This window comes from Malania oleifera, chromosome 11 (genome assembly GCF_029873635.1).
Source record: "Malania oleifera isolate guangnan ecotype guangnan chromosome 11, ASM2987363v1, whole genome shotgun sequence".
Classification (NCBI taxonomy): Eukaryota; Viridiplantae; Streptophyta; class Magnoliopsida; order Santalales; family Ximeniaceae; genus Malania; species Malania oleifera.
In genome coordinates this window covers 9034901-9054724 of record NC_080427.1, presented here as the reverse complement: position 1 = coordinate 9054724, position 19824 = coordinate 9034901, and the positions used below count along the sequence as shown (strand labels likewise).

The 19824-nt window shown below is 38.0% G+C and overlaps 2 protein-coding genes across 5 annotated transcripts in view; both read right to left on the bottom strand.

The window, feature by feature from the left end:
* The window catches only part of LOC131167296 (threonine dehydratase 1 biosynthetic, chloroplastic), a 34725-nt gene extending 30028 nt beyond the window's left edge, over positions 1-4697 (bottom strand). For 2 of the 4 annotated variants that reach the window (XM_058126051.1, XM_058126048.1), the window contains exons 1-3: positions 4120-4664; positions 3164-3343; positions 2791-3060 (exon numbers count right to left, since the gene is read on the bottom strand). In XM_058126051.1, coding sequence (XP_057982034.1) covers positions 2791-3060; positions 3164-3343; positions 4120-4569 — 900 coding nt within the window. In that variant the 5' untranslated portion in view covers positions 4570-4664. Of the gene's footprint in view, positions 1-2790; positions 3061-3163; positions 3344-4119 lie in introns of all 4 variants that reach the window. The other 2 variants (XM_058126049.1, XM_058126047.1) reach the window with 2 other exon arrangements.
* Positions 4698-10747: 6050 nt separating this feature from the next.
* LOC131167398 (dehydration-responsive element-binding protein 2A-like) lies at positions 10748-11134 on the bottom strand. The gene has a single exon (XM_058126207.1). It carries the CDS (start codon positions 11132-11134, stop codon positions 10748-10750), a length of 387 nt encoding a protein of 128 aa, XP_057982190.1.
* Between the last annotated feature and the right edge of the window lie 8690 nt (positions 11135-19824).

Below are 19824 nucleotides of genomic sequence, written 5' to 3'. Positions count from 1 at the left end.
ATATCATGCTGTGAATCTGAGAAATCTGATCTAATAGCCAGGAAAACAGGAGACAAATGCATGCATAAAAAGAGAGAGGACAGTTAGGGAGAGCAAATACAGAGTCAGCTAGGGGAGAATTACTCTCCCAGACCAACCATACTCTAAATAAAATATTTCCATGGGATAAATATGCCCCTATAAATACAACTCTATACTAAATGATCACTGCTATATATATATATATATATATCCATGTATATTGTCAAGCTCAATCATTCACAAAAAATGAAATTTTCCCATGCAAGGTCGTTAAATAGGATCCTCAATACTTGGGGTTTAGAAGAGAATCATATTGCCCAATCAGATCATGCACTGCAAGACTCTAGTGACGGTATAAATAAATAAATTTAATGCATTTATATGCTATTTTCAAATATTTCAACTATAATAAACCTTGAAAATAGGCTAGTAAGTGTTTGGGATTAAGAAAATAACAAGTCACTCATATAGTAGAGCCCCCAACAAGAGATCAAGTGTTCATATGGCACTCCTCAACCTATCCTAAACATTGATGTTGAAGTTTGTACCACTAAATCATCATCAATCAAAAAATAAATTATTTGAGTCTATAATTTTATTAATATCATATATAAATTACTTCCTAAGGGGCTGTTTCCTATCATTTTTGTTTTCGTTGCCATACAATGAAGAAACAGGTTACAACAATACGTTTGTCCTTATAGCTAGCTTTCTACTTCTAATTTTCTGTTGCAAGTTTTCACAAAATTTTAAAATTCAATTTGTCCAAAATTGAGTTCAATAGATGAAATCATTCATTATATACAAAATTTTTTATTAAAACTACAACAAAATTACACAATGAATTTAAAATATAATTAAAATTAAACAAATCATAGAATTTTGAAAAAAACAATAGAAGTCACTCAAAAAGACATTTTTTTGTCATTTTTCAATAGTCATGTACAATAGGATTGTTCTTGGAGCATTGAAAATTGAGTTAAAAATATAGTAATTAAATAAAATTACAATAGTTAATTTCTATTTGTGAATGTAACATTTTTCTAATTTATATTCTTTTGCATTTCTATTATTTTAATCATATTTTCTAATTGTTATTTGATTCAAGGATAAAGATGAACATGAGTTCGATTAGGTTTATAATTTGTTTTAGCTTTGAAAATACTAACTAAACAAGTTGCTAGTTTTTAGTTTTTAGTTTCTATTTCTAGTTTTCAGTTTTCATTTTCGGTTTTGTTTCCATGTGTAAATATTTTTAACGGTGATACCAAACAGGCCCTAAATTTTGCATTTATCCAAGTTATACAAAACATAGACCAAGCTTATATTAAATGAAATTCAACAAAGATTTAAAAATATAGTGTATCATAGGATCTTACAATCAATCCCTCTAATACCCTCGAATACGGCTGATCCTGTAACAATCCTACCAATTTGTGATTCTATACGAGATTGGGTTTGTTTTGGTGAAGTATGACGATCCAGATCATGTGTTTAACAACCGCGTCCCATACAGAAACAATGTCACTGAGATTACTGATTATTTGGGCCACTAAGTCATTTAGAAAGCTGGAAACCTTACATATATGCAGATTTTCAAGAGATCAAAAAAGAGGACAAGAATAATCAGGTTTAGAGAAGGGGGATGAATTGAGAGTCGACGAGGGGAAGTAAGCAAGAGTGTTTATTTATATTTTCGACTAATTTGAGAGTTGACAAGGGGGAGAAAGGAAGAGAGGAAGAGAATAGGCTACAAATAAGTCAGATTAATCAGGTTCTGGGACATTTAGTGGTCTGATATCGTGTTGTGAATCCAGGAGACCTGATTCAATAGCTGAAAACAGAAGCAGCAGTGCTGGGGACACAATCCGTAGAAAAGAAAGGAGAGAGTGCGAGTATAAAATCAGCTAGGGGAGAATTACTCCCGGACTGGCTGTGCTCAAAATAAAATATTTCTGGGGACAAAAAATTCCCCTAAACCAGCAAAATAAGTACTACTCTATCGTCTGTACTAAACTAATGCAACTACATAGGACACCATCAAACAGAAACATTCAGAAAATGAAATATTCCCATGCAAGGTTGTTAAAATAGGATCCTACATAGGATCAGTAGGAGGGGCAGCAAGATCGGATCGTTGATTGTGAAATTCTACTAAAAATATAAAATATAACATATATATATATAAGAAATGCAGCTATTTTTCATACAACTTAACATGATAAACCTAGAGAATTGCATAGCTCTCACATAGAATAGAGATGAAGTGTTCAGATTGTTGCATTCCTCAACATAAACAATGATGTTCCATGTTTGTACCACTAAATCAAAATCCATCTAAAAATAAATTGTGGAGTCTATAATGTCATTAATATTAGTTCAACCAAATCACTTTCTAAGTTGTCCATTTCTTTGTACAAGTTATACAGGACAAAAACCAACCCTATAGTGCAAGAAATTCAACAAAGGTTTAAAATATAATGTAGTACGAGATTTTACAATCCTACTAGGTGGCCCACCAGTCCTGTTGATCCTATTACAATACTAATGTGATCCTAGAAATTTGTAATCTTATCTAGGGTTCATGGTTTTGTTTGGGTAAAGGAGGACCATCCGGATTGCGATTTTAACAACCATGTTCCCATGCAGAAACAACATAATTGAGATTTGGGCCACTGGGTCATTGAAATAGCTGACAGCCTTAAATGCACACAACCTTACAGGACATTAATAATAAGGACAAGAATAATCTTACTGCAACCAACAGACCTCTGGAGAAACCCTCTTTACATAAGCAGCAATGCCAGCAATTAATCCACCACCCCCCACAGGAACAAAGATTGCATGCAGTGGGCCTTGCATCTGTCGCATAATCTCCATCCCAATTGTTCCTTGCCCCGTGATGACATCTGGATGATCAAAGGGGGGAATGAATGTACGACCTTCTTCTTCAGCTCGTTTCATAGCATATGCTTGTGCTTCATCATAAGAATCACCCACAAGAACAACAGTAGCACCCAACCTCTCAACTGACATCCACTGAAAAGTTTTATAAATAAAATTCACTATTTCAAGTAAGAGAAGGCGATCCATTTTACAATCAAAAATGAATAAAAGAAATTACATCAAACAAAACTCAAACCTTAATTTCTGGTGTGGTAACAGGCATGGCAATAACAGCATCACAACCAAGTCTCTGTGCAGATAAAGCTACCCCTTGGGCATGATTTCCGGCTGATGAGCATATAACCCCACTTTGCAACTGCTCTCTAGGAAGCTTTGCCATCATATTATATGCTCCTCTAAGTTTGAATGAGAAAACCTACAAACCCAATCATACAAAGTAGCTTTCCTCATCTGAATATGAAAATTTCAACTTCTTCCAGCAGTTCAGTGCACTAATTTATACATTATCATATTACAGAAAACCAACCACATATTACGTTTTACATTACACCTCAAAGAAATTTTTGTGTACAAAAGTGTAGAACTCAAGAAAAAGCCATGAAGATCAAAACTTCAAAGTAAATTTTCTCCAGTGCAAATTATTTAAAAAAAAAAAAACAATACAATAAAATAACAAAAAAAAAAAGAAGATAAATTTACTGGTCTCCATAATGTTTGGGACCTAAATCAACCCAATGTCTGCCCCTGGAACTAAATCAAAGTCAAAATTATATTCAAATAATTCAACTTTTTTATGATATAACCTTAACAATAAAAGTCACTAGCTGCAAATCCAAGAAATCGTAGATATCTTAGAACAGCCACCTTTCATTAAACATGAAAAGAGATATATTTTGATTCTTGCATACGCATGAAAACCCAGGTACTTAAGGTACATGAAGAAACCAAATGCCACAGCATATTAACAGTAAGACAAACTTAAAATTTAGAACACATGAATAAAAGCATAAAATTGCTCGGAATGAACAAAATTGAAAATTGGACACATTATTACAGATTATCCACAATCAAAAACAACAAATTCATCAAAATATAGATAAATAGAAAGAAAAAAAAACCCACTCGCGTTCTATAACATTGAATGAAGTTGGGGAATTTTTTTCAGTAAATAAAGAAATAAATAAAACTCACAGGCTGTAAATCCTCTCTTTTGAGCCAGACTCGAGCTTGCAACCGCTCGGAGAGCTTCGTGGCCAACTGCAAGGGCGACTCAATCGCCACGTCGTAGACCTTGGAGGAGAGAATGTTGGTCAGGTAGCCCATGGCGGTGAGCAGCCCGTGGCGGCCGTCGGCCACTGTACGGTCCGGTACGCCACCGAGGCAACCAGAGGGGTACTGTAGGGAATGGGCGGAGGCCTTGAGAAGGGGAGGCGCGGGGGAGGGCTGCGGAGGAACTTCACGGGGAGTGGCGGCGGAGGGTTTATGGGAGATCTCGGCCGCTGATTTCGAAACTGTGGCAGTGACGAGGAGTGGGGAGCAGAAGCTGCTCCTTTTCTTCCTCTTGGAGGTCTCATTGGAATGTTTCGAGAGTTCGGGGCGCAGAGGTGAGAAATGAGAAAGATTGAATCGGACAGCCTCCATGGATTTGCAGAGAGAGGGCGGCTGCAACGCGGTGCAGCAGAGAAAGAAGAAAGGGGAAAGGGCGTTTTGTTTACAGGACGGACAGGGGAAATGGGAGAAATACGAAAACGACATGCAAATGGCGTTTTCGTAGGAGTGGGACATTTGCCTAAATCTCGCAGATGACGCGTATCACACAAATTTCGCTGCCCTTTTAAATCTCGTGCTGCGAGATTTGTTTAAATCTCACATCTCGCCTTGCAAGATTCCGTAAGCCAAAACTCGTTTTCGTAGCCGCGAGTATTGACCAGCCTCATTTTCCACGTGGCTACGAAAATAAAAGCAAATAATAATAATTTAATAAATTATAATATTTCTGAAATCACAAAATGTTTGCCGTATCTATTATTATATGTTGCATGTTTGAAAAGGAAAACTATATGAATATTTAAATAGACTAATTGACGTATATTTTGTATTATGTGTAAAGTTGTTTCCTATAAAATTATCTATATTTGATATTTTGTCATCGTTCATTTAATGAGCTTCATACACTTTTAGTTAGGGGATCCAAATGATAATAATGTATTTGACGCATATGCATTCTAAAGAATTTTTTGCAAAATTGACTTAGCTTGGTTCGGTTTAATATAAAGTACATAAGATTCTCATGTTTAATTAAAAAAAAATCAAGTTTGCGGCTCATCCATAATATGAGACAATCACATAGATAGTATATGAATGTACTGCTGCTAATGGGTTGGGTCGGGTAGGGGTTGATTGGTTAGAAGACCCATAGATTTGGGTCCTAGATTTGAAATTGTATCTAAGATTCAGTTTGGATTTAGGCTTTGAAATATAAGTAGGTTTTAAAGATGTGCCTTATTTTGGATCCGAATTTGTTATAACATTATACGAATTTGAAAATATAAGGATTGTATTTGTACACATGTGGGTTTGATGTAATTAGTCACTCTAAGTGGTGTTCTAAAATTTGTATTGAGGTTGTGCGAAAGGCTCTGTGTAGTAGATTGATTTGAGGCAAATTGCCCAAACACAACAAAATACAAATGTAATGATCATAAAAATAAAATAAATAATAATAATAATAATAATAATAATAATAATACATAAATAAAAAAATGTAAAAAAAATTTTTAAAAAATATTATCATAAAAAAATTAAAATTAAAATTTTAAAAAATTAAATAATATAAAATAATTATAATATAATATTATAATAATATATGTTATATAGATAAAGGTGAATCAAATCAATCCTGACAATCTAGAGGATTGACATAGAGAGCCGCCGCCCACCTGCACAATTTCATTTCTCTGCTCATCTCCTCGTCCTCTTTCTTCCACTCGTCTCCATTATTTGGCCGATCAAAAATTCGAAAATACCATTGGACTCTGCTCGCCGCCACCAACATTTTTACTAGAGCGAATCAGTCGTGAGAGCGGCGTAGGCATATCTCAGGGTAAGGTCAAATCTCAAACTTATCTCAATTTCTCTTAAACTATAAGCCTCATTAATGAACGAAAATTGTCAGGAGACTCGTGGGAAGATTCTCTACAATCTAGCTGGAGTGAGTTTTTGAATCGGAACTCTGGAGTACCAATCCTAAATCGGGGGTAAATTTGATAATTTAGGCTTTTATTAGACTATTTAGGATACTCAAAATTTAGGAAAATTTTAGAAAAAGTTACTCTAAGAATTATGACGAATAATATGGAGAAATTTAATTTTCAGGGTTCATGGGTTTTGAACACCTGGGGCGTAGGCTGAGGTGTTATCGGGCTTTTTCAGGAATCAAGTAAGGGGATTAAGTTAAATCAGCAATTTTATGAAATTCGAATCAATTAAATTGTTATGTTTATATAAATATACTTATTTATTTATTTATTCATTTGAGAATTTAAATGATATTTTGGAAACCAACCGTTCAAAATGAATTTTACAAACCTAAGATATATGATATGGTATTTTTGAATAAAATGAACGGTGGAAAGCTTGTTTGTTTATATGGATTTTTTAAAATGTGGAAAATCATGTGGCAGAAGATTTAATTTGTATGAATTATTGTATATCTGGATTTGAGATTTTGAAATACTAAATTGTCTGTGAAATATTGAATTAGTTGAGAAATACTGGAAATGCTTGTGAAAATACATGAATTGTTTATGAAATGCAAGTGTTTGAATTAACGGCTAGTGGTCAGATATTGTTTGATTGGCCAAGGGCCAGGATTATTATTTGATGGCCGAGGGCTGAGTTTTAATTGATAGTTATATGCTGGGTTGTGTTTTGTGGTCAGGGGCCAGGTTTCATGTTTTTGGAATAACAGGAAATATATGTGAATTAACATTTTAAATGGTGATTTTTATTATCTAAATTACATGATATGCTTTAGAAACCCCGGGGACCAGTGTATTGTGAGCATGGTACCGTTGCTAGTTAGACCATGTGCACCCACACTGATGAGAATTGACAAGCACCACTAAAGGATCCATTGCAAGTTCCAGTTGGGCCAATCACAAGGTCAAGAACTAAGAAGATCGAGGAAGCGATGTAAGGATTGGTGCAATCCATTACAACGGGTGACGACATAGCCTAGTGTTTAGTGTAGACTTTTTATTTCAATAAGTATAGGCATGTGGGCCTATTTTATGTTTATTAGTTATAGGTGTTTAGGGTTACGTTATTTGAATTTGAATTTGAATTAAATTTAAATTAAAATTAAAATTTGAATTTGAATTTAAATTTGAATTTGAATTTGAATTTGATTTTGATTTTGAATTTGAATTTAAATTTAATTGGAGGGGTTTATAAATAGACTTGTAGCCACATTCTACAAAAAAAGGACATTAAATAAAAAATGTGAGGTTTTGTTTCTTCTATTGGTTTTTCAGAGAACTTGTGAACTTATCAAGGATTTCTTTCTTGTGGCGTTCAAATTTTATACCTTTGGTTCGTGTTTTAATTATAATCATTGGGTCAAGGTTTGTTACTTTATACCTACGGTTCGCGTTTCATTTATAAACGTTGGGTCGGGGTTTTCTATCAAAAACCTTATTTTTAGCTTTCTTGGACAAGCATTCCAACATTGTTTGCTAGGTCTTAATGCATGTCGATTGAGGTTCGCATCACACACTGTCCGGATAGAAGTGTAGGGAGTCCAGCCAACTGCCTGCGTGAGGTTGAAGGAAAAGCGTCGGACCTATAGTTTTGTTGTGGATGCCTGCAGATGTGTTTGCAAAGGATATTGTTTTTGACTTTGTTTTGGCCGATCACCCAGGTTTAGTCCAGCCTTCGGGCCACACAACCTGTGCCATGAGGATGTAAATGGCGTGTTTGTCACAGGGAGTGTCTTATATGCATATATGTTAATTTATGTGAATACGGTTAATTAATAAGATAATTTTAAGGACTTACTGAGAAATGAGAGTGCCCTGGTAGCAGTATTGGTACTAAAGCAGAAGGAAACTACTTGTATGGGTGGGTAATCTTTTTTATCCTCAGCTAATTGTGTGTGTGAGTATAAAATAAGAATGTTTTCATAAATGTGTTTATCTATTTAGTGAACTGGTTATTTTCTATACACTAAATGCATGCTAACCACACACTGACATTAACTTAGTCTTTCTTTTACTGAGTTGTGTCTCACCCCTACTTTACAAACTGTCTTTTCAGGAAATCTTAGAAATCGGGTTTAGCAGGCTAGAGGAGTCAGACTAGTGATGTAAATTTTATATAGGTAGTGTGTATATAGAGATTTTATTTTTATTTAATTTTATGGGATGTAGTTATGTGGAAATGGATATATTCGTGTATAAAGACAGTCAAAACTCTGGTAATGTAATTTGAGGATTTTATATTTTATTTGTGCTGCGTACGTGTGTTTTATATTTGATGAATAAGGTATCAGGTACACTGATATCACTAAAGTAGCACTTCGGGTCCACGTGACGGCTCGGGGTCGTTACAACAAATAATATGTTCAAAAATTACAGAATACAAATAGTACATTTGAGCTATTTTGGAATGTTTCTATTAAAAAAAAGTGTGACTGCAAAACACACAAATGCCAAATTCAGAATTGGAGTATTCTACTGATGTAGAGAAGCTTTGTATTCTCTAGTTTAATTTCCTTTTCTCCATCTATTAGATGTAAACTTACCATATGGAAAAATGATTTTCTAGGACATGTTTCTTACAAATGAAGGGGAACCTGGGTAGAATCAAGCAGCAAGGATCCACACAGAAAAGAATGAACCAAATAACTACTACAGCTGCAGCAGCAGCAGCAGCAGCATTTACAACAGTAACGAAGCTCCAGCTATATAGGAAATTTGACCTAGGAATTCAATACAGAAACAAAAAAAAAAAAAACCAAGTCGCTTTGTCCAAATTGTGTGTGTGTGAAAGAGAGAGAGAGAGAGAGAGAGATCTTTACATACCAAAACAATCTCATAAAACTTCACTGCCAAAATTAATAGCAATGAAGGGTCACAATAAATTGAAACCAGAATTCAGCACCTGTTAAAACATAAGGAAGGGTAACAAACTATCGAATGCTCTTTGGACGAAAATAATCTCACAACCTCTAGCCTCCCCTGTTTCCCTTTTTTCTTGTGTCTGCATATTTTTATTTTATTTTATTTTATTTTTTAACGGTGGGAAGAGGAAAGATGAGCCACAAGGTCAATAGCCCAAGCTCACAAAATATACTCACTTAAAGAAGGAGAATGAATTATCCATATTAAAGAAGAGTTTCTTGTCATGAAAAGTATAATAAAAAATAGTAGCATTGTATCAAGCAACCACCCAAAATATATATATGTAAAAAACAAATATATTTGAAAATTCAAAGGGGTTCTTTTTTTTGGGGGGAGGGGGGGTGTGGACATCCATACTGAAAAGAATATGGCTGTGGTACTGCAACTCAACCTGCATGGGAAGCTCCCAACAAACATAAATTTCCATTTGGTTTCATAAGATATACAACAATATAAAATAAAAATCAATTTTGAAAAGATCAGATTACATTGTTTCAGTACAATTGAACCATTAAGTTCAGAATGCCAAACCAAGAATGAGATACCAAGCAGATAAACACATATTTATGTATCTACAATTCAATTCAAGCATTGAAAGTTCAAGACAATGCATTTTCCTGAAAAATAAGGTATACCCTCCTTGTTTTATTTAGATGATACAAATTACAAGGTAAGACTACTTTTATGAGTGTTGATAACCCACAGCAAATGCCATGTAAACAAGAAAATATGCCTAAGTCAATTAAATAACATGGTGATAGTAATTTTCAGGTGAAACATATCACATGCAAGCAAAACCCATTAACTCAATAGAAATTAGAAAAGGAGATTCCCTCACCAAGTAGTTTATTAGAGAGTTGTACGAATGATAGTTTCCCAGTTATATCATGCACAATGCCTCGTTCTTTCTAGACCATGGTAAGACTCTTTTTTCCTCCATTTTCCTTAGTTCACTCACTTTAAGATGAATATTGTCATCTCACACTAACAAAACCCCAAATACATATAACTTATTATAGTTTTCACCTTGCAAGATGCAGCCCACTTGAATACAAAAAAAAGTCTTAACAATTTATCTAAAAAGCACAGAAATAAATAAGAGCCTTTATTGTGTTCCTGCAGATTAATGTTCACAGATAGAGATACTATAACTCATATTTAGCAAGGCATCTGAGAACTTTAATACAAGTTCAAAAACATATACTAAAAGTGGTTTGCACTATGAAACACATAGAGAACAGAAACCAATTGCATGCTTTGTAAAAGAATATTCAACTTGAAAAACAACTTATAAAAAAACAAGCCAGGGGCATAATCCAAGAGACAACAGCAACGAACAAACTAGAACAAACATGTCATTTTGACAAAAAGAATATCATAAATGTACAATTGCTCAAAGCTTCACTTTGCCCAAAAAAGAAAGAATAAAAGAAAGAAATCATTTCAAAAGTCTGGAAAAATTCAAAATAGGATGATCCGAGTCTGCGTGGATGGTTTTGTACTTGCCATTAGGATTATCTGAATGTACATGGAGGGTTGTTTACTTGCTTGTAAACTCAGACTTGACCATAGCTTGAAGATCTGCCAAAAAGCAGACTAGCATTCTGTCCACTGTGCTTTCTGTCTCTCCGACCAATTTACACAAGATCTGGTAATATCAAATCAAGTGTTCCTGGCACATACAACATGTAGTCATAATCTTCTGGCCAGCTTGGTTTTAAGCAATCCAAACTATAATCCATGCAAGATGATGCTGATATGTCTGACGAACAATCACTGCTTGATGTAGGTGCCTCCTTCACTGAAGCGTTGTTTGAAAGATTTAGCAGGGCTACAGGACCGTACATGGCCCTTGCAGCCTCGTCATACGCCATCGCAGCTTCGAGTGGTGTCGGGAATGTACCAAGCCAGAGTCTTGTACCCCTGTTTGGTGCTCGAATCTCTGCGACCCACTTACCGCATCTCCTCTGCCTTACACCTCTGTAACTAAAATGGGAGTTCTCCGGTCCACCCTTACCCTTCATGCATCCCTTTTTTGATCCTTTAGCGGGAGTTCTCCGGTCCACCCTTACCCTTCATGGATCCCTTTTTTGATCCTTTAGCGGGAACTCTACGGACTGGCTTTCCCTCGTCATTAGAAGAATCAAGTTCGTTGTTGTACTCCTTCCACTCTGCAATTTTCTCAGCTACAGAAGATCCATCCAGCCTGGCCCGTGACCTCTTCTTCCTGGAGCAGTTGAAGACACAATTTGTTGGGGAATAAACCGACCTGGAGTAATAATCACGCACAAAAAAAAAATCATACACATCCACAAGGAACACCGGATTTACGTGGTTCGGTCCAAACTGACCTACGTCCACGGGAGCACACCACTGCACTATAATCTGGGAGAAATAACACACGGAGGAGCCACTGCTCAACTCTCTCTCTCACCACAACTCTCTGCTCTCTGCACTCTGCAATACACACACTCTCACAACTCTCTGCTGCACACACATATATATATACAAGAGGGGGGAGCAATATTCAAATATGGTGGCTTGCAATTTCAGCAAAGCCTGCAGAGCAGGTGGCCGTCCATCTCCAGTGTCAAAGATGGTTGCTGGTTTTGGTGCGGCTGTCTGCGGCTCCACACCTGCGGAATTCAACAATCTCCCACTTGGAGGTGGAGACAGCATCTCAACCAGTGTATATGCAAATGTTGTGCTCATGTATGTCTTCAATCATGAAGACCAACTGAAGTTGAGCATAACTTCAGTTTCTCTGTAGTTACCACCTTTGTCAACATGTCAGCTGGATTTCTGCTGCCTTGAATCTTTTCAAGTGCCAGTACTCCATCCTCTAATAGAGATCTGATGAAGTGATAACGCAATCCGATATGTTTGGTTCTGGAATGAAATGCTGAGTTCTTTGCCAGATGTATCGCACTCTGACTGTCGCTGTACAAAACATTCCTCTCCTGCTTCAACCCAAGCTCTGTCAACAAACCCTGAAGCCAAATCATCTCTTTGCTAGCTTCTGTCACTGCTACGTACTCAGCTTCTGTAGTGGATAGGGCAACAATCTTTTGTATCTGCGACATCCAACTAACAGCTGTTGTGCCAACAGTGAATATGTATCCGGTGGTGCTCCTGCGGTGATCAATTTCACCAGCAAAATCGGCATCTACATATCCTTTGACTTTCAAGTCTCCTTTGCCGAAACATAAGCATTTATCAATAGTGCCTTTGAGGTACCTGAAGATCCATTTCACTGCTTCCCAATGAGTCTTCCTTGGATTAGACATGAATCTACTGACTGCTCCCACTGCTTGGCCAATGTCCGGTCTCGTACAAACCATAGCGTACATGAGACTTCCAATGGCTGAGGCATAAGGTACCTTAGCCATGAAGTCCTTCTCTTCATCAGTCTGGGGAACCTGATCCTTGGAGAGGCGAAAGTGTCCTGCCAAAGGTGTATTTACTGCTTTGGCGTTGCTCATGTTAAACCTCTGTAGAACACGGCCAATGTATTCCGACTGAGATAGCTGCAATGTTCCCTGTCGCTTATCTCTGGAGATTCGCATCCCAAGTATCTGCTTCGCTGAGCCTAAGTCCTTCATGTCAAATTCCATTGACAATTGCTGCTTCAATTTCCTGATCTCTTCTATATCTGGTCCTGCGATCAACATGTCATCCACATATAACAACAGAATGATATAGCTAGACTGATACCTCTTGAAGTAGCAGCAGTGGTCGGCGTTACACTTTGTAAAATCATTCCTGTGCATAAAGCCGTCAAATTTCCGGTACCATTGTCTGGGAGCTTGTTTGAGACCGTACAAGCTCTTCTTTAACCTGCACACCAAATTCTCTTTACCTTTCTCTGAGAATCCTTCTGGTTGATGCATGTAGATTTCCTCTTCAAGATCACCGTGAAGAAATGCCGTCTTCACATCTAACTGCTCAAGATGTAAGCCCTCCGAGGCAACAATACTCAGAACAGATCTGATGGTTGTCAACTTCACAACTGGTGCAAAAATGTCGGTGTAGTCAATTCCTTCCTTCTGCTCGAAGCCTTTAACTACTAACCGAGCCTTGTATCTTCTGGAGCCATCATGCTCCTCTTTGATTCTGTACACCCACTTGTTGCGAAGGGCCTTCTTACCTTTGGGCAACTCAGCTAGTTCCCACGTTCTGTTGGAGGTGAGGGACTTCATCTCGTCCTTCATTGCAAGCTCCCACTTGCTCGCATCTCCTGCCTGACATGCTTCATCATAGCATTCGGGCTCTCCTCCATCTGTAAGAAGTAAATAATCTATATACCTTCTATTTGGTATATGAGGCCGAGTAGATCTCCTAAGCTCCGGAGCTGGAGTAGGAGGCGGTGGTGTGACGAATTGCTCCACTGGTTCCTCTGCCTGAGGATTCTCGGCATTCTGCTGTTGTGTTCCCATACATTCTGGGACATTATCCGTATCTACACAGGTTGGTTCTCTCTGAACTGGTTCGGTGGATTCAGCTGTGTGCCTATCTTTGTACATCACCTTTTCATCAAAAATCACATCTCTGCTTCTGATCACCCTTTTGTTTTCATCATCCCAAATGCGGTATCCAAATTCATCTCCACCATAACCGATGAAAGTGCATTTCCGGGATTTCGGATCCAGCTTATCCCTGACATGATCATTGATATGTACATATGCAACACAACCAAAAACTTTCAAATGTGAAAGTCTTACCTCTTTGTTACTCCAAACTTCTTCTGGTAGGCAATAGTCCAATGGTACTGAAGGACTTCTATTAATCAAATAAGCTGCTGTGTTGACTGCATGTGCCCAAAACATCTTTGGCAAGCCTGACTGCATACGCATGCTTCTGGCTTTTTCTGTCAACGTTCTGTTCATCCGCTCGGCTACGCCGTTGTGTTGAGGCGTACCTGGCACAGTTCTTTCCATTCTGATGCCGTGCTCATAGCAGAAATTCTTGAACTCGGTGTCAACATATTCTCCACCGTTATCAGTTCTCAGCCTTTTGACTTTCAAACCAGTTTCGTTTTCTACCATCGCTTTCCAATTTTTAAAAGCATTGAAAACATCAGATTTATACTTCAGGAAGTAAACCCATACCTTCCGTGAATGATCATCGATAAACGTGACGAAGTAATGCTTTCCTCCTGTAGACGAAACGGTTGTTGGTCCCCATACATCTGAATGGACTAGCTCAAGTTTCTCCTTCTTCGGGGTACTGATATTTGCCTGGAAACTAACTCTTTTCTGTTTCCCAAATATGCAGTCCTCACATGTGTCAATCTTCACCGACTGTAAATCACTCAACTTACCCTTTGAGTGCATCACCCTAAGTCCCTTCTCACTCAGGTGTCCAAGTCGTTGATGCCATAGGTTGCTATCATCATTTTCTGTAGCAACTGTAATAGACATACATGTATCAGGAGTTACATAAAGAGTGCCACTTTTCTTACCTCGAGCAATTGTCAATGCACCCTTCGAAATCTTCCATTCATCACCAATGAAAGATGTGTTATAACCTTCATCTGCCAATTGACCGACTGAGATCAAATTCTTCCTCAGGTCTGGAATATGTCTGACATCCTTCAGCTTCCATACTGACCCGTTCATTTTGATCTTTACTGTCCCCTTCCCGGCAATGTCGCAAGGATGATCATTGCCCAGATATACTTTACCGAAATTACCTGATGTATACTCCTCCAGGCAATCTCTGCTGCAAGTGGCATGGAATGAAGCTCCAGAGTCTAACACCCAAGACTCCCTTTTGCTCTCCAAAGAGCAGATCAACAAATCATCGTTCTCGGAAGCAATATTTGCTTCTATCTTTGCCCTCGTATCTTTCTTCTGACTTCTGCACTGGTTCTTGTAATGACCAGTCTTTCCACAGTTCCAGCACTCAATAACTTTTCTGCTCTGAGAACCTGTGTCCTGAGTACCTCTGGAATCTCTGGATTTGGACCTCCTAGTCCTGGATCTGCCACGATTGTTAGATCTTCCATGCCCGCTTCCCTTTCCTCGGCTTTCCACATTCAAAGCTGAACTTGAAGTGGAGGCATTGTTCGATTGCATTCTGATCTCCTCTGTCAAAATCATGCTGATAACCTCGTCGTATTTCAGCTTCGATTTTCCTGCAGAGCTACTGATCGCAGTTACAATACCTTTCCAACTCTCAGGCAGCTGGCTGAGAATTAATAGAGCACGGATCTCACTGTCAAAGGTAATCCCGACCGAGGCGAGTTGATCCGACAACTCGTTGAAATTATTCAGGTGTCTGTTGAAGCTTTCACCTGCAGACATGCTCATGGTAAAAAGTCTCTTCATTAGATGTACCTTATTTGCGGCTGATGGCTGCTCATACATGTTCGATAGCGCATCCATAAGGGACTTGGTGGTTGTCAAGTGCTTGATGTTGAAGGCAACAGACTTTGCCAACGTCATCCTCACAACTCCGAGGGCTTTTCGGTCAAGCAACTCCCACTCGCTCTCCTTCATGGATTCTGGCTTCTCCATCAGTGGTAAGTGTAACTCCTTACCAAACAAGAAATCCTCGATCTGCATTTTCCAGAAACCGAAGTTCGTGCCGTCAAACATCTCGATGTGAGAGCTTTTCTGGTTCGACATCTCGATTCACTGATCTAGAGATGGAATTAGCTCAATCGGACAGCACGGTTGGATCCGGAACGGTCGAAAACCCTAGGAATGGCTTAAGCCGCTCGAAAAACGGACCCGAAATGGCTTCAAAAAACCCGGTCAAACTTTTGGTCAAACCTGGTCAAACCTGGTCAACCCTGCTGACGTGGCACGTGGGACCCACTGCTGACGTGGCACTGTGGGGCCCACTGCTGACGTGGCACTGTGGGGTCCACTGCTGATGTGGCACTGGGGCCCACCGCTGACGTGGTGCTGACGTGGCGGCTGACGTGGCAGATGACTGGCGCTGACGTGGCGCTGACTGGAGCTGACGTGGCGCTGACGCAGCAGCGCTGACGTGGCGGGCTTGGCTGACGCGGCGCTGACGTCAGCGTCTTCAAGCTTCTTCTGGTCGCCGGACGTTCGCCGGCGCGTAGGGGCGCGTGAGGACCACTCCCTTCCTGTCGCCGGCGCGTGGGAGCGCGTGAGGGCGCGTGGGAACGTCCTTTGGACGTTGGCGGCGCGTGTGGGCGCGTGCAGCTTCGTCTGAGCTCTGTTTGAGCTCCGGTTACTGCCGTTGGCTTCGTCTCGGCGAGGGGACTTCGATGGTAGCCTCAAAATTAAATTTTGAGGTACTGGACAGGGGCTCAAAAAACCGAAATTTTTCTTGATCTGGCTATTTTTACTCCGACCAAAGCTCTGATACCAGTTGTTGGGGAATAAACCGACCTGGAGTAATAATCACGCACAAAAAAAAATCAAACACATCCACAAGGAACACCGGATTTACGTGGTTCGGTCCAAACTGACCTACGTCCACGGGAGCACACCACTGCACTATAATCTGGGAGAAATAACACACGGAGGAGCCACTGCTCAACTCTCTCTCTCACCACAACTCTCTGCTCTCTGCACTCTGCAATACACACACTCTCACAACTCTCTGCTACACACACATATATATATACAAGAGGGGGGAGCAATATTCAAATATGGTGGCTTGCAATTTCAGCAAAGCCTGCAGAGCAGGTGGCCGTCCATCTCCAGTGTCAAAGATGGTTGCTGGTTTTGGTGCGGCTGTCTGCGGCTCCACACCTGCGGAATTCAACACAATTATACCACAATGTTTCGAAGTATTGTTGTTACACACGAACACACGCAAGAAAAAACCCTAGACGATCCGAAACAAAAAGATAGGGGGAAAAAAAACACAACTACAGAAGTAGTTTATCATCCAAAATAAACTAATCGCACGTTCGTAGTGAAGTCATCAAGATTAAACTGGAAAGAGACTACAGAAGAAATCAATATTAAACCCTAACCGAAATCAGATTTACAATATAAAATCCAAAATAAACCCACAGAGTAGGAAATAGAAACGAATCAAAGGCTTGAAAAGAAATCATACAACCTCTGGGTAATATTCCCCGGCGTCGGCGACATGGAAGACGCGGAAAGTCTGATCACGGTCTGTGCTAGGGTTTCGTTTCGTCTGTTCGCAGCTTCTTCACCGAGTTATGCGCATGTGAGAGGCTTCGTCTGGAGTTCTTGCTCTGCTCCCATGGCCATGCGACAGAGACAAGTGAGATGTTTATAGCTTCTTTCCAGACAAATTTCCGCGCCCGAATATATGTGACGTGGTGCTTCATAGTCCGTAGGATTGAATAAGTAACACTGGAAGCTTCCCCAGCCACACGATCCCCGCGTATCGGAATTACCGTTGCGTCTTGCTTTTTGACTTTTCAAAGAAAATTTAAATTTTCAGGTAAGACTTACCCTTGGAGAGAGAAAAATAATTTTCTTTTGTTGGGAGAAGACTTAATTTTATTAAATATTTAATTGATAAAAAATAACTCAGAAATTTACAAGGAATAAAATTTCAAAAAAACTATTTTAATTTTTTTTAAAAAATATTTTATGGAAATCCACTTTCTTTTAGCCTTTCAAATTTAGGTTATGTTGAATTTAACATATGAAATAATTTGTATTAAAATAATAATAAAATTTTTTTAATCATTTGTCACTAGTTATTATTAAATTATGTGACTCAGTTAAATGTCAAATAATACATTTAATAAAGGTTTTTCATTGATCAAATAGCACCCCATTAAGAGGCGCTAACTTTTCTTGTAAAATTTCTTTGTTTTGTGAACTTGGGAAACAAACAAACAATTCATACAAAAAAAAAAACAATTCACAAAAAAAAAAAAAGCAATTAAATCAAAAAGAAAAGGGAAGAGAGATGCACAAACTCTTTTATAGTGGTTCGGTATTCTGTCCACATCCACTCTCTTATTTTAATGGAGATCAATTGTCTTGAGGTTTCACTAATTTCTCTTGTTTTAATGGAGACCAAAGAAATCAGGACAACCCCTATTTTCTAGGGAGATAAGGCAACAACAATATAATCCTTGTTTTTCGAAAATTAAGGAACGAATATAAGAAATCTTACAAACATAAATTCCTCACAAAGAAGATATACAATTAAAACTCACAAAATAAACTCTCAAAGAATAATCAAATGCAACACTCAAGAGTTTTTGGTGTTCTCTTAAAAGTAAGCAAATAAATCACAAAGAGATATTAAGAGATCATAAAATAAAAACACCGGTTGTTCATTTTGGATAGCGTCTCTAATGTTCTCAATGCTTAGGAGAACATATATATAGATTTTAGATGAAAACTAACCAAATATTTAATGAGCTCAAGAGATCATCATTCAAATATTTTCCATATCAACAAAATATTCAATAATTCCAATCATGACAAGAATGATTGATTAACTTTCTTTTTCGAAAATTATTTTTTTAGTATCAACTCATTTGTATGAGAACTAACCATAATTTTAGCTTTCAAAATTTTATTTTCCTTTTCAAAGAGCTCATTTTCATTTTTCAAAAAATTTAATTTTCTCTTGAGCTCTTTGTATTTAAAACCAATATTTTCAAGATTATCATGCATTTCAATTAAAGCATTGTATAATTCATCATAGGGGCTAGGGATGTTTGGCACGAAAAGAAGTTGCCTCCTTTTTCTCATTCCCTCCCACTCCGCTTTTTTTTTTTTTTTTTTTTCTTTTTTCATCTTCAATAGCTATGAGGCAATGAGTTGATGCTTCTTCTTCTTCTTCCTTATCCTTTGTCTTCTCTCAATACATCTATGTTTAGGCTTTGCCGCACTATTTTACCGTTGTTGGAAGAACATATCCATTTTGGATTATATCTCAAATTTTGAAATCAAGAGTTTGAAGAAATATACTCATCCTAGTTTTCCAAAAAATATAATCATTTCCATAAAAAAATTGTGGTCTCATGGTGGAATACCCCTTGAAGGTAGAACTTTAGATGTTGGCTGTCATGAATCACTTAAACACGATTAAGTCAAAATTTAAAAGAACCCTTGCTATGATACCAATTGATGGCCCAAAAGGCAACCCAAGAGGGGCCGGAGTGAATAGGTTTGATGAAAATTAAAGTTAATGATACAAAATTTAAAGCAAGTTATGAAAACTAGCAATTCACACAAAATAAAAGTAATGAAATCAAAGAGAGAAGGGAAAAGGGATATGCAAACTCTTTTACAGTCGTTGCCTATGTCCACTCTCTCAAGACCAATGTCTTGATGTCTCACTAACTCCCTTTCATTTAATGGATACCAAGGAAACCAATACACTCCTTGTTTTCTACGAAAACAAGGCAATCACAATAAAACCCTTATTTTTTTGGAGACCGAGGAAACAATACAAGAAAACATACAAACACAAATTTCTCACAAGGAAGATATACAATTAAAGATCACAGAAATTTACCCTCAAAGTATAATTAAAAATAAGGCACAAGAGCTTTTGGTGTTCTCTCAAAAGTAAGCACATAAAGCACAAAGACAGATTAAGGGAGAATGAAAGCAAAAGTACTTTGTTGTTCAATATGGATAGCTTCCCTAATGTTCTCAGGGCTTAGGAAGGCATATATATAAAGTTTGGATGAAAACAAGTCAGTTTGTGCCTATTATAGTCTTTTAGCTTGTCAGACCAGTTGACCACTTACTCGGTTTGGTCGATCGCTTAATAGTCATTA